The sequence below is a fragment of the Metopolophium dirhodum genome, chromosome 7 (assembly GCF_019925205.1).
Source record: "Metopolophium dirhodum isolate CAU chromosome 7, ASM1992520v1, whole genome shotgun sequence".
Lineage (NCBI taxonomy): Eukaryota > Metazoa > Arthropoda > Insecta > Hemiptera > Aphididae > Metopolophium > Metopolophium dirhodum.
In genome coordinates, this window is record NC_083566.1 from 12,486,197 (window position 1) to 12,498,845 (window position 12,649).

Sequence of the window (12,649 nt, forward strand, 5' to 3'; positions counted from 1 at the left end):
CATTTCGAGTGCACTATCAGTGGAATCATCCGTAGCGAGAACGGAGAACCGATTTGGTGAAACAAAAAATTGTTTTTTTTGACTTGTTGTCGTAGGCGTTGGGTGAAATTGACGAATCGGATAAATTACGTTTGGACGGCATATTTGGCAAAGCGCGACATTAGACGTGGACTTCGACCAACGTGTAATATGTGTATCTCAGACGAAATACTTAATTATTAAGACCGTAAGCGTTGCGATAACATTTGCGATAACGGAGCGAAACTCATTACGTACGTGTGTAGACGCTGGAGGAAACGACCGAACTGAAATATATTATTACTTATTAGTTATTATAGTATATAATATGGTAAATCCTGTTTTATGTTATCGTTTTTATTGCTTATAACTTATAATAAAATTGATTATACAGAACTATCGTAGCTGGTATCGTTATGGTCACATCCCGAAAGTGACTGTACACTGTACAGTACTGTTTGTGTATTGAAGTAGTGAATAGTAACGTGTAATAACTAATAACATTGTTTTTTTTTCAACAATCTCCTTAAAAATGGATTTAAATGAAATGCGCATAAAATTTGATAACGCAATTCTATTATCAATTGAATCGAAACGTAACGACAACAACTTTTTTTTGAATAATGAAGAATATTGTGAACGAATCGAAGAAATAAAAAAATCTAAAATTACACTATCTACGGCTGGAGTAAAAAAGTGTACGAAAGACTATAGGAATGTTCGTAAGTACGATATTCTTATTATCAACGGTAAAGATCGTCTTATTAAAACTATAACCAATGCGCCAGAGGGTGTGCGTTATTATGTAAAAAATGAAGAGTTGTTTGATATACTTCATTCTACACATACAGCAATCGGTCACGGAGGCCGAGACCGAATTATGGTTGAACTTAAATTAAAATACGCGAATGTGACAAAGGAAACAATAATGGTTTATTTAAGTCTATGTTCTGATTGCCATAAAAAATCTTCGAATCCAAAAAGAGGGCTTGTATCAAAACCTATTTTACATTTGGCATACAACTCACGTGCTCAACTGGATTTAATAGATATGCAATCACAGAGCGTAAATGATTTCCGATTTATAATGAATTACCAAGACCCCCTAACCAAGTTCGTTGTCTTAAACCATTAAAAACAAAACGTGCGGAAGAAGTTGCACATAATTTACTAGATATTTATACAACATTTGGAGCACCAGCCATACTGCACTCAGACAATGGAAGAGAGTTTGTTAATAATACTATAAACGAACTTCATGCTATGTGGGGTGATGTAAAAATTGTTCATGGGAAACCTCGACATAGTCAGAGCCAGGGCTCTGTCGAACGCGCCAATCGAGATGTGGAGGATATGTTGGCTACATGGATGGCTGAGAACAAAAGTAGTGATTGGCCTTCTGGATTAAAATTTATACAGTTCCGAAAAAATCGCGCTTTTCATTCAGGTAAGAATTATTTACGTACTATTTTTGACTGATTAATTGTCGTATAACGCACGTCTATTATGTTATTAGAAATAAATAAAATAACATTTTTAGGTATTGGAAGATCACCGTATGAGGCAATGTTTGGATGTTCAGCTCGATTAGGCGTAGCGTCAATAGTTTTACCTATGGATGAAATAGACTGCCTACAATCTGAAGAAGCTCAGAATGACCATCTTGGTTCAGATTCATTGGACTCTGAACAATGTCATACTACACAAGTTGAAGAAAACGGACCAGGAACTGGAAATAACTCAGAACTTAGTATGAAACAATAAAATTAATGTCTACTATAGTGAATATTTTATTTTAATATAAATAATTTTATAGTTAATCAACGACAGCAGAAAATTCAACACGAACGAGCATTATATGTTAAATGTTTAGAGAAACAAGCGAAAAAAATGGTAAAAACATCCAATTCAAAATACCCGGAACTTGAAGTAGGAACATCTGTTTGGGACCGCACCTAGTTCGGATATGCAAAAGTTCGGATATTGGAAATATAAAATAAAAAATGTTTATAATATTACCTATGTATTAATTATTTATTATTTTTATAATTAAATATTTATTATTATTATAAATATTTTATTAGAATTGCATTACATATTACATTACATTATCAGAAATACATTAAATTATTAGAAATACATTAGGTACATACATACATTATTAGAAATAAATAAATACATAATTAAATACATGACATTTATTATATTTTTTTGACATAATTATCAATACCTGCCGGATACAAGTTTTCATGTTCGGATAACAGAACGTTCGTATATGCTAATTATAGTTCGGATAATAGAGGGTTCGTATAACGGAAGTTCGGATAATCGAGGTTCTACTGTGTATAAATTATGTAAGCATAAATTGTATAGTTATTTTAAGCAACTTAATATAATTTAATATTTTATTATATTATTTTTTTTTTACTATTTATTATTATTATTTTTATAGCTACAGAAAATGGATTTCTGAAACAAGTATACCAGGACAGAAATCAACCCATGCAAGGAGAAGCTTCTAGATCTTGAAACAGTTGTAAGTAAATTGAAAGAGGGAGGAGAAATAACTCTCCGTGAAGCAGCTGCCTTTAACAGCATTTCTGGATCCCAAGGTTTTACGAGATGCCACTGTAAAACACAGTGTAAGACCAATAGATGTGCTTGTCGTGCATCTACTAGATTATGTAATTCTAAGTGTCATAGCAGTTTACCGTGTAACAATAAAGATTAAGATTATGATTTATAATAAATAGCTAATAAGTATTATAATTTATAATATATTATTCGATTTTCAATTTAACTTTTAATGTTATCATCAATGCCTTCTTTCATTAGGAATTGTCATAAATGACTAGTTATTGACGTTAATTCCTTACTAAATCAGGCCTTATCGTTATTGACTAGTCATTGTCAACACTGACTGAATGTCATCTTTTCCGGTAACACAGTCATTCAGAGACCAGAACAGTATCAGCATTCGCGTTAGCATAGAGCGGTGTCTAACATTGGTGTGCTGTTCAAAAGCCAACTCAAGGAGGTACCAACCGGCAACCAGTATTGCAAAATCGTTCAGAGGAATAATTATTGTCAATACATCGAAAATATAAAGAGGTAAGAGCTTTCTTATAATTGACCAATTAGAAATCCTAAATAAATTCCATTCCTGAATAAGTACGGTGTTGCGAAAATTAGGTTTGAGTAGCGTATTTTCCAACAATAAATTAAGATTAAAGTCTAGTGAGTTGCGTTAAGGTATATAATAATATATATTTAGTCCATCGTAAAAATGCCAGATAACGCGGAGCTCATAATCCGTCGTGGTGTTTTAAAGGGCAAACTAACTAGAACGATAAATTCTACCAAGGTCAACTCAGAGAACATTGATAGCGTAATAATTAAAGCAAGGAGAGATAAATTAGAAGAAGTATGGCGTGAGTTTGAACAAACACAATCAGAGATCAAAGAAGGAGCGCCTGAATTAAGCGAAGAACAAGAAGCATACAGAAGCGAGTTCGAAGAATTATATTTTCAAGCTGTAGCAGAGTGTGAACAAATAATTAATAAATCGAACAATATTATGGTACGTAATAATGAACATTACATCGAAGATGATGGAAAAACCAATACGAAAAGATTGTCGAGCTGCAGTGACAGTAATATGCCAAAGTCGTCAATTGTAAAACTAGCTGCAATAAATATACCGGTATTTTCGGGCAATTACAAAGATTGGTCTGCATTTAATGATATGTTTATGGCCCTTGTTCATATGAATGACTCGTTATCACCAGTTCAAAAGTTTTTCTATTTAAGATCGTCTATAGCCGGTACAGCTGCCAATGCTATACAATCATTAGAAACGACTGCGAAAAATTATGATACTGCATGGAAAACATTGACAGCAAGATTCAGCAATAAAAAAGTTTAAGCGCAAGCATACAAAAGCTATATGTGACCTCGAGGCGATTTCCGGTGAATCTTCAATCAAATTACGTCAATTAACCGATTCGGTAACTGCTCACATGAACGCATTAGAAACATTGGATCAAACTCCAAAGTCGTGGGGATCGCTGCTGATATATGTAATCACTACGAAGCTGGATTCGAGTACATTAACTGAATGGGAAATGGAAGCCCCCAAAACCAGTGTAGCATCAATAGACTTGTTGATAACATTTTTACAAAAAAGGTGTCAAATTTTAGAAGCTGTTGAGTCAGCAATGCAGATTAATGTTCCCCCTCAGTCTACTATCATCAAAAAAGGTAATAATAATAATCAAAATAAAATGCGTGCTACATCTTCGTATTTTGCCGCTGACGATATAAAATGTTTTGTTTGTAAACAATTACATACCGTGTACAAATGTCCGACGTTTTTGGATATGACAGTTCCTCAACGAATTCGAAAGGTTACGGATTTAAATTTATGCAAAATTTGTCTACGAATACATTTGGACAAAAAATGCAAATTTAAAAATTGTTTTAAATACAATAAACCGCATAATTCATTGTTACATTTAGTAAAAATAGTTCATGAATCAAATAATAAAGAAAACGAAGTAAAAACGAACGTTGATTCTGAACCTAATACTACGGTAACAGCACACGCATATCATAATATTAATGACCAAATAATATTGCCGACAGCCATGGTACGCGTTATCGATAACAACGGTTTACCTGTTATATGTTGTGCACTGTTGGACTCTGGGTCGCAGAGTAATTTTGTAAGCGAAGATATGGCTCAAATTTTACGTATTAAACGAGAAAAGGTTAATTGTTCGATATCGGGAATACAATTATCGTCACACATTGCTCGTACGGCAATAACTATTAAGCTAACGTCTCGAATAAGTGATTATCAAAATGAAATTAATTGCTTAGTATTATCAAAACTAACATGCGATATCCCTATAAAACCGATCTACCTGCGCAATCTTAAAGTACCCGAGGGCATTGAACTCGCTGACCCACTATTTACGCAGCCACAAAAAATAGATATGATATTAGGCATGGGTGTATTTTTTTATTTATTGTGTCAGGAACAAATTAAGTATGATCCGCATAAATGTATATTTCAAAAAACGCAGCTAGGATGGGTTGTATGTGGTCGTACATTACTAACCACTGTGTGACGGGGAGTATAAGACATATGTGGTCGTACAGTCAATAAACAATTTGCGACTGATTCAAATACAAAAATTGCTATGCTCGCGTTCAATAATTTAGAGATATCAGTGTGGGTGAAAAAATATCTAAATTTTGGGAATTAGAAGACTGTTTATCGGACAACATATATACACCAGATGAAATTAAATGTAAAGACCATTTTGAAAAATCTGTTATACGAGATATTCACGGACGGTTCGAGGTGAAATTGCCGTTTCGCGACTCAGGCGTCATCGTCAGCTTGGGAGATGCGCTGCGCCCATTTAAACTATTAGAAAAGCGTTTCATACTCAATATATAAATTTTATGCAGGAATATGCATCATTAGGGCATATGGAATTGGTTGATACTGAACACGAAAATAACACTAATGAATATTTTCTTCCGCATCATGCCGTCGAAAGGTTAGACAGTGTAAGCACAAAATTACGCGTGGTATTCGACGGTTCGTGCCGAACATCTAACGGGTTGAGTTTAAACGAAGTGTTATTGAAAGGTCCAACGGTAAAATAAGAATTAGCATGCATTTTAGCAAGATTTCGAACACATAAGTACGCTTTATCTGCCGACATTACTAAAATGTATAGACAGATCTGGCTTAACGCAGAACATACTAATTATCAAAAAATATTTTGGCGTGAAAATCCAAATCAACCACTACTAACTTATAGATTAAAAACTGTCACATACGACACGACCCCAGCATCTTATTTGGCGACAGGTTGCCTAAATAAGTTGGCAAATGAACGATCAAACAATTACCCTGTGGCCTGCGAAGCAATTGTCACAGACTTTTGTGTCGACGACTACCTAGGAGGTGCATCTACAAAGGAAAAACCATTACAGTTACGAAATGATTTAGTAAAAGTAACCCGTCAAGCTGGCTTTGAACTTCGTAAATGGGTATCCAATGATAAGGAACTTCTAAATGATATGCCAAATGAAGATAATACTCAATTGTTAGTTTTAGATTTGAAGAATGACGTAACTAAAATCTTAGGATTTAATATGGAATACGCAAAGCGACACCTACCGATATAATATTCAAACGGTAGACAATAGTGAAAATAAATTAACCAAACGGATTATTCTGTCGAAAATCGCGTCTATATTTGACCCGCTCGGGTTATTAGTACCAGTAGTCACATTGTATAAATTATTTATGTAAAAAATATGGCAAATGAAATTATACTGGGAAAGCGAACTTCCAAAAAATCTATTACATGAATGGCAAAAATATATGTCCAATCTTCATTTATTAAATAATTTAAAAATACCACGGTACATTATGGGTTCTGGTAATATACATCGATTAGAAATACACGGATTTTTGGATGCATCAATTGTAGCTTATGGTGCATGTTTATATTTAAGAACAATAAATGAAGATCAAGTATGCACTGTCCGATTAATATGTGCTAAATCTCGAGTAGCTCCCTTAAAAACTATATCGTTACCTCGATTAGAATTGTGTGGTGCACAATTACTTACCCGACTTACAAAAAAAAATTATAACAAAATTAAATATTGAAGTACATGAAAAATATTTCTGGACTGACTCAACGGTCACACTCGCGTGGATTAAATCTTCGTCAGCAAAATGGAAAACATTTGTTGCCCACCGCGTCGGAGAAATCCAAAGTTTTACTTCGGTCTCTGAATGGTATCACGTTCCAACTAAAGACAACCCCGCAGATATAATATCGCGCGGTTGCATACCAAATGATATAAGCAATAACTTATTATGGTGGGAAGGTCCCATTTGGTTGAAATTAAAAAAGGAAATGTGGCCGAAAAGCATTGCACAAAAAATCGACGAGTCTCAAGAAATTATAGAAGCCAAACGGTGTACTCAAATATTTATTGTTCAAATAAAAAACTCAATTATAGAAAAATATTCTTCATTTTCAAAATTGTTGAGAATTGTTTCTCTCTGTCTACGTTTTAAAACAAATACGTTAATATGCAAAAATCGAATCATAGGACCAATCCAAGCGGACGAGCTGCGAAACACATCGGTTGTATACTTGTATTAATTAAAATAGTTCAAAACTATACTTGGAGTCAGGAAATAAAAGATTTGCAAAAATATAAACAGGTGTCCGTGAAAAGTAAATTAAAATATTTGAAGCCGTTCGTAGACGATAATGGTGTAATTAGAGTAGGCGGCCGATTAAATAATGCCACACCGATAAGCGTATTTCAGCGGAACCCAATACTATTACCTGCGACGAGTAATTTAACGACCTTACTATTTCATTATGAGCACATACGATTACTGCATGCGGGTCCGCAAGCGATTTTATCATCAATTAGAGAATTTAGAGAATTTAGAGAATTTAGAGAACAATATTGGCCTATTAACGGCAGGAATATAGCCAGAAAAACTGTACATCAGTGCATTAAGTGCTTCCGAATAAAACCAACAATAGTTCAACCATTAATGGGTAATCTGCCAAAGGAACGCGTAAATCCAAGTCGTCCTTTTAAAATATACGGAATTGATTATGGTGGCCCCTTTATGGTAAAATCTAGTTTACAACACAAAGCTCCTATAACCAAAGGCTATATATGTATATTTGTATGTTTCGCGACCAAAGCAATACATATAGAATTAGCTAGTGATTTATCAACTGAATGTTTTTTAAATGCACTGAGACGATTTTGCAGCAGGCGAGGAATATGCTCAGACATTTACTCATTTCATGGGTGCTAATCGCAAGTTACAGGAACTTAAAAAATTATTTTTATCAGACACGTTAGATTCCGAAATCCAAAAATTAACGGCAGAACTTGGAATACGTTGGCATTTCATCCCTCCAAGATCCCCTCATTTTGGCGGTATATGGGAAGCGGCCATTAAATCAGTAAAAACTCACTTAAATAAACTATTGGGAAACGCTATTCTAACCTACAAGGAACTAAACACTGTGCTTGCTCAAATAGAAGCGTGCTTAAATTCACGCCTGTTGACTCCTTTATCATCTGATCCATCTGATCTTTCTGTACTTACTCCCGGTCATTTTCTGATGGGAAGCTCTTTAGTCTCTTTGCCAGAACCTGATTTCACGACAACACCTCTCAATAGATTAACGAGGTGGAGAAGAGTGAGTCATTTATTTCAAGAATTACAAAGCCAAATATTTCCTTGATTCCTTTCCATTTTCATCCCAACTATGGACTGATCACTAATAGTGTACATTTTGTAGATGTTATACCCACAAGTTTAGGAAATATGATTATGTAACCATAATTTAAATTATAAGCGTTCATTACGGTGTGTATCATAACTCACAGTAAAACCATATACTTACTTTTTAATCAACTTTAACAACAATCAATTGCCATTAACATCTCAACAGTCTTCCTTATCTTCAGCCCACCTTGACATAGGTATACATTTTTTTTTTTTTTTTTTGGAAATAGGTATACAATCTGTAAACATTTACAACAAGAGTTTATGATAACTTATTTACATACATAATATAACTGATAGGGAAAAATTAACTTAAGAAAGTCTCCCATTCACCCCTTGGGGAGGCATTTCTATAATGACATAAATAAACTATATAGATAATCAACAGGCATACAGGAAGATTCAAGGTAGGTATCTACATATTATAGTTTATGTGTAGTTACCTACCTATACAGTTGCAGATAGTGTAAACAATAGGACACATTCAACAAAATAATTACCACAGAAAAGATTTAATAACTACTACCAGGTACATAGATAAATAGATAATATAATTGTTTATTAGTTAGGTACATAGCTGATATTACATAGGTACAAATTGTACATTATATATTATAAGTAATATGCGGTATACAATTTAGCAACAATAGAGAAAAATATATCACAAAATATCAAATTCGTTCATTATATTTATTAAAATTAAAGTATTCAGTATTTAACAACATTATTTGTATTTAAATAAATACCTACGTAATATGACTTTGTTTTATAATTATTAAAAAATACATAATATGTCAACATTATTATACAATCTATCGTAATATTTAAAATAAAACAGTCTCTCGTTAATCGTAATACATTCTAAAGCGAGTATAAGTCACAAAAAATAAAATTCATTTTAGGTATTAATTTAGAATATTTAACAGGCTTTTACCTGAGGTACAACAATATGTACAACGATACCTACACAGCACAATATTATAAATTATGATAAAATAATCATAAGTTCAAGTACACATACCGTATAATATAGTTACGTATATTATAATATACATGCATGAAAGACAAAATAGGTACTAGGAAACAAAAAAAACAATGTGCACTACACGAAAAAAATAGCTGTGGTGCACAACTTAACAAAAAAAAAAAAAAAAGACTAGTCTAGAAATCGGTTCGTGGGTGAACTGCAGTATACCTATTATTCAATTATTATTGATCAGGTCCAGCCACGTTGTAAGTACATAACACTTAAATATGTACCTAGGTACCTCAAACTGGTATTTATATTCGGATAACAGCCAATGTGAGGGAGTGAAATTTATTTGGGCGTCCATTCAATGAACTAATAAAAATTCAACGGTCAGGCCCGTAATTTCATCTTATCAGCGGTCCGGGTGTACATAGAAATACCGAGATAACGTTTTGGGGAGAGGGTTGATTACAATTACCTGTACGCCAGGTTTAGTCTATACATATCGTAAATAATAATAAGTGCCTCCAAATATTGGGATGGCGGTTATTTTTACTCTCGACAATAATGTATACAGTCGATCGAATATCATGCACAATATAATTTACCTATTTGATATAAATAATTCATAAAATTCGTCTGTAGATTAAAATCGAAATCGTTTTCGATCCCTCCGGACATAATACGCCTGGACGAGGACGGGATCCACACGAATGCAAAACCATCGAACCTTGTTTGTAGATATGCGGAGAAAACGGCCGTGTGTATAAAATATTTATAAACATTGAACGTTTCTCGTCTGGCGGAGGTACAAAAAATGTGGCTGCTCATCAACTCGACGGTAATCGAACCAACCCAAATGGTTGGTTGGGAGGGGGGGGGGGGGTAGATTCACGTGAAGCCGATGAAGATTGAAATAAATATGGGATTAAAATATTAAACAACAACAAACGGCGGTACTGTTTACTGCTCGAAGTTGGTGGTAGATAAACAATGGCGCTGAAATATACGCGGATGTTTCGTTTGTAGAAGCTTGAACGCGCTTAGACGATAAATAGCCTTGCCGATGGCAATCGTTAAGAGGTGGATAGATCCTACTCCGATGGAGGTAGGAAATGTATCCGCCGTAAGACGTTTCGTTCATTGAGGTTAGGTGGTCATGATTTTAATAGAAACGTAGAACTATGTTATTGCTACACATGAATATAACGACAAAACCTCTGGTCGGAGATAAGATTCTACACATAATCGATGGATGTATAGATACTATACTAAAAATCGAGGTACATCCGTCAGTAGTGGTTCCACGTACAATTGTTAATTAAAAATTGTCATACATGCATTCGGAACCCAACCGAGAATCTCTGCTCGGTAGGAACTTAGTAAAAAATTAAACCTACCAGAATTTCTTAGATCCGCCGCCGAACGGTTTAAATTGCTTACATAGCGACTAGTGACGGAAACACACTTGATTGATAATATTAACACTTCAAAAGCTTAGATCAAACTCACACCAATTGTAATCACCGATGTTGTGAAGTGAAAGGATCCCAAACCTTATCTCAAAAGAACACAACAAAACCAACGACCAAGACCAAAGTAACTAAAGTACTTGTAGAGCACAAAACAAAACAATTTCTGTAAATAAACACAATTCGAATATCGCTATTAGATGAGTGAAAATATATCAGTGCATAAGCACTTTGCGACAATTTTATTAAAAATTAAAGTACTCGAAAGCAACAATTATTAGGGGATAAAAAAAGGAGACAACAGGTCATTAAATATATTTAAAAATTAGGACAAGTTTGTTCAAAATTACATAATCAGAATTTTTAGATATTTTATAAGTGTTATCCTCTGACCTGTATATGCTTTAGTTGTAATAAAAATATAAAATTGCATACCAATTTGTTTTATTTTCAAACCAATTTTAATATATAATACAACTTAAGAATTAAACTATTCCAAAAGTTATAGGTATGCAATTTTCAGATTAAATAAATATTTTTTTTAATATACGGTCATGGTTATGGATAACACTCTAATTTTTAAAAAGAAATATTTTATATTATAACTTAATAAGTTATTGTTTTTCAACACTAATGATAAGTATTATTATACTGCAAACATTTTTTGTACTCTTAAAATCAAATCAAATAACCTTAGCTTATTTTAATTTAATTAATAATAAAATGTATATGATAAAAATCATTTTTTTTTAAATACAGTAGAACTTTAATTTTAAAGTTCCTTGAGTAATGATTGTTTTGTAATTATTACAAATAATTTAAGTTGTTGCATTAATTAAGTTCTACTGTACTTAAATAACTAAAGGCTCAATACAATAACCAGATATCTTAATTTATATTTTTTAAATGTTTTGATTTTGTAATTATCCAGTATCTTAAATAATTATATTGGTTAATATAATAAAACCAGAACTACCGATTTCTTTATATTTATTAAAAATTTGAATTGCATTAGAGCTATTCTGTTAAAGTAAACAGGAATATCAAGTTATTGAACCATGCCTTTAATTACTAACTTAAAATTGTATTGTAACACAATATACTTATATTACTATCTATCTAAACACATATTATGCGCACATTATAAATATCAAAGTTTTCACAATAATTGTAGAGAGTAATTATTACATTAGCCACACTTTATAATTTATGTTATGATTGGGATACTTAAAATAAACTTATTAATAAACACATAACATGCATACAATTAAGTTAATTTTTAACGGCTATAAAAACTACAAACCCATAATTAAAAATACAGCGAAAACACATTAAAAAAAAGTACATATTTGCTAGAATTGTATAATAAGTACATATTTTAAGATTATACACATCAAATAGTTAATTCACCCAGTGAACCAATAACTACTGTCCAGTTCCAAAAAAAAAAAAAAAAAATGATAATAATAACACAATAATTTTTCAGGGTACATTACATTGTTTAAATGCATTTGTTAATTATCAAAATTTGTCAAAAATTACACACATACTATACTACTGTTTTACTTGTTATATTTTAAGACCACTGATTATATGCATACGTATAATAAGAAAAGTATGACTACAATTTATGTTATAAATAATTAATATAAAAATTACTTAATAATCCAAATATATTTTAATTCCTTGATATAGGAACACAATAATTGAAGAATAAAGAATGAATACAGATTAAAACAACATACTTTGATTTTAAATTAAAAGGACTGAATAAAAATGAATAATAATTATTAGTATATGTAGTTACTGAAAAATAAATGATTCTAT

The 12,649-nt window shown here is 32.4% G+C and overlaps 3 protein-coding genes across 3 annotated transcripts; all 3 read left to right on the top strand.

Annotated features, from left to right (window-relative positions):
• Positions 1–550: 550 nt before the first annotated feature.
• On the top strand, positions 551–1,153 carry LOC132948404 (KRAB-A domain-containing protein 2-like). The gene has a single exon (XM_061018842.1). It carries the CDS (start codon positions 551–553, stop codon positions 1,151–1,153), a length of 603 nt encoding a protein of 200 aa, XP_060874825.1.
• A 128-nt stretch (positions 1,154–1,281) lies between these two features.
• Positions 1,282–1,977, top strand: LOC132948408 (KRAB-A domain-containing protein 2-like). Its single transcript, XM_061018846.1, has 3 exons — positions 1,282–1,465; positions 1,559–1,768; positions 1,835–1,977. Exons 1-3 carry the CDS (start codon positions 1,282–1,284, stop codon positions 1,975–1,977), a joined length of 537 nt encoding a protein of 178 aa, XP_060874829.1.
• A 5,912-nt stretch (positions 1,978–7,889) lies between these two features.
• Positions 7,890–8,336, top strand: LOC132948410 (uncharacterized). The gene has a single exon (XM_061018851.1). The coding sequence runs from the start codon at positions 7,890–7,892 to the stop codon at positions 8,334–8,336; it is 447 nt and encodes a 148-aa protein (XP_060874834.1).
• Positions 8,337–12,649: the final 4,313 nt, after the last annotated feature.

Bases quoted from the DNA above. Each gene is read 5' to 3' on its own strand.
- LOC132948410 (XM_061018851.1), top strand. From the start codon at position 7,890: ATGGGTGCTAATCGCAAGTTACAGGAACTTAAAAAATTATTTTTATCA.
- LOC132948408 (XM_061018846.1), top strand. From the start codon at position 1,282: ATGTGGGGTGATGTAAAAATTGTTCATGGGAAACCTCGACATAGTCAG. The intron at 1,466-1,558 runs GTAAGAATTATT...TAACATTTTTAG, and splicing joins AAATCGCGCTTTTCATTCAG to GTATTGGAAGATCACCGTAT. The intron at 1,769-1,834 runs GTATGAAACAAT...ATAATTTTATAG, and splicing joins TGGAAATAACTCAGAACTTA to TTAATCAACGACAGCAGAAA.
- LOC132948404 (XM_061018842.1), top strand. From the start codon at position 551: ATGGATTTAAATGAAATGCGCATAAAATTTGATAACGCAATTCTATTA.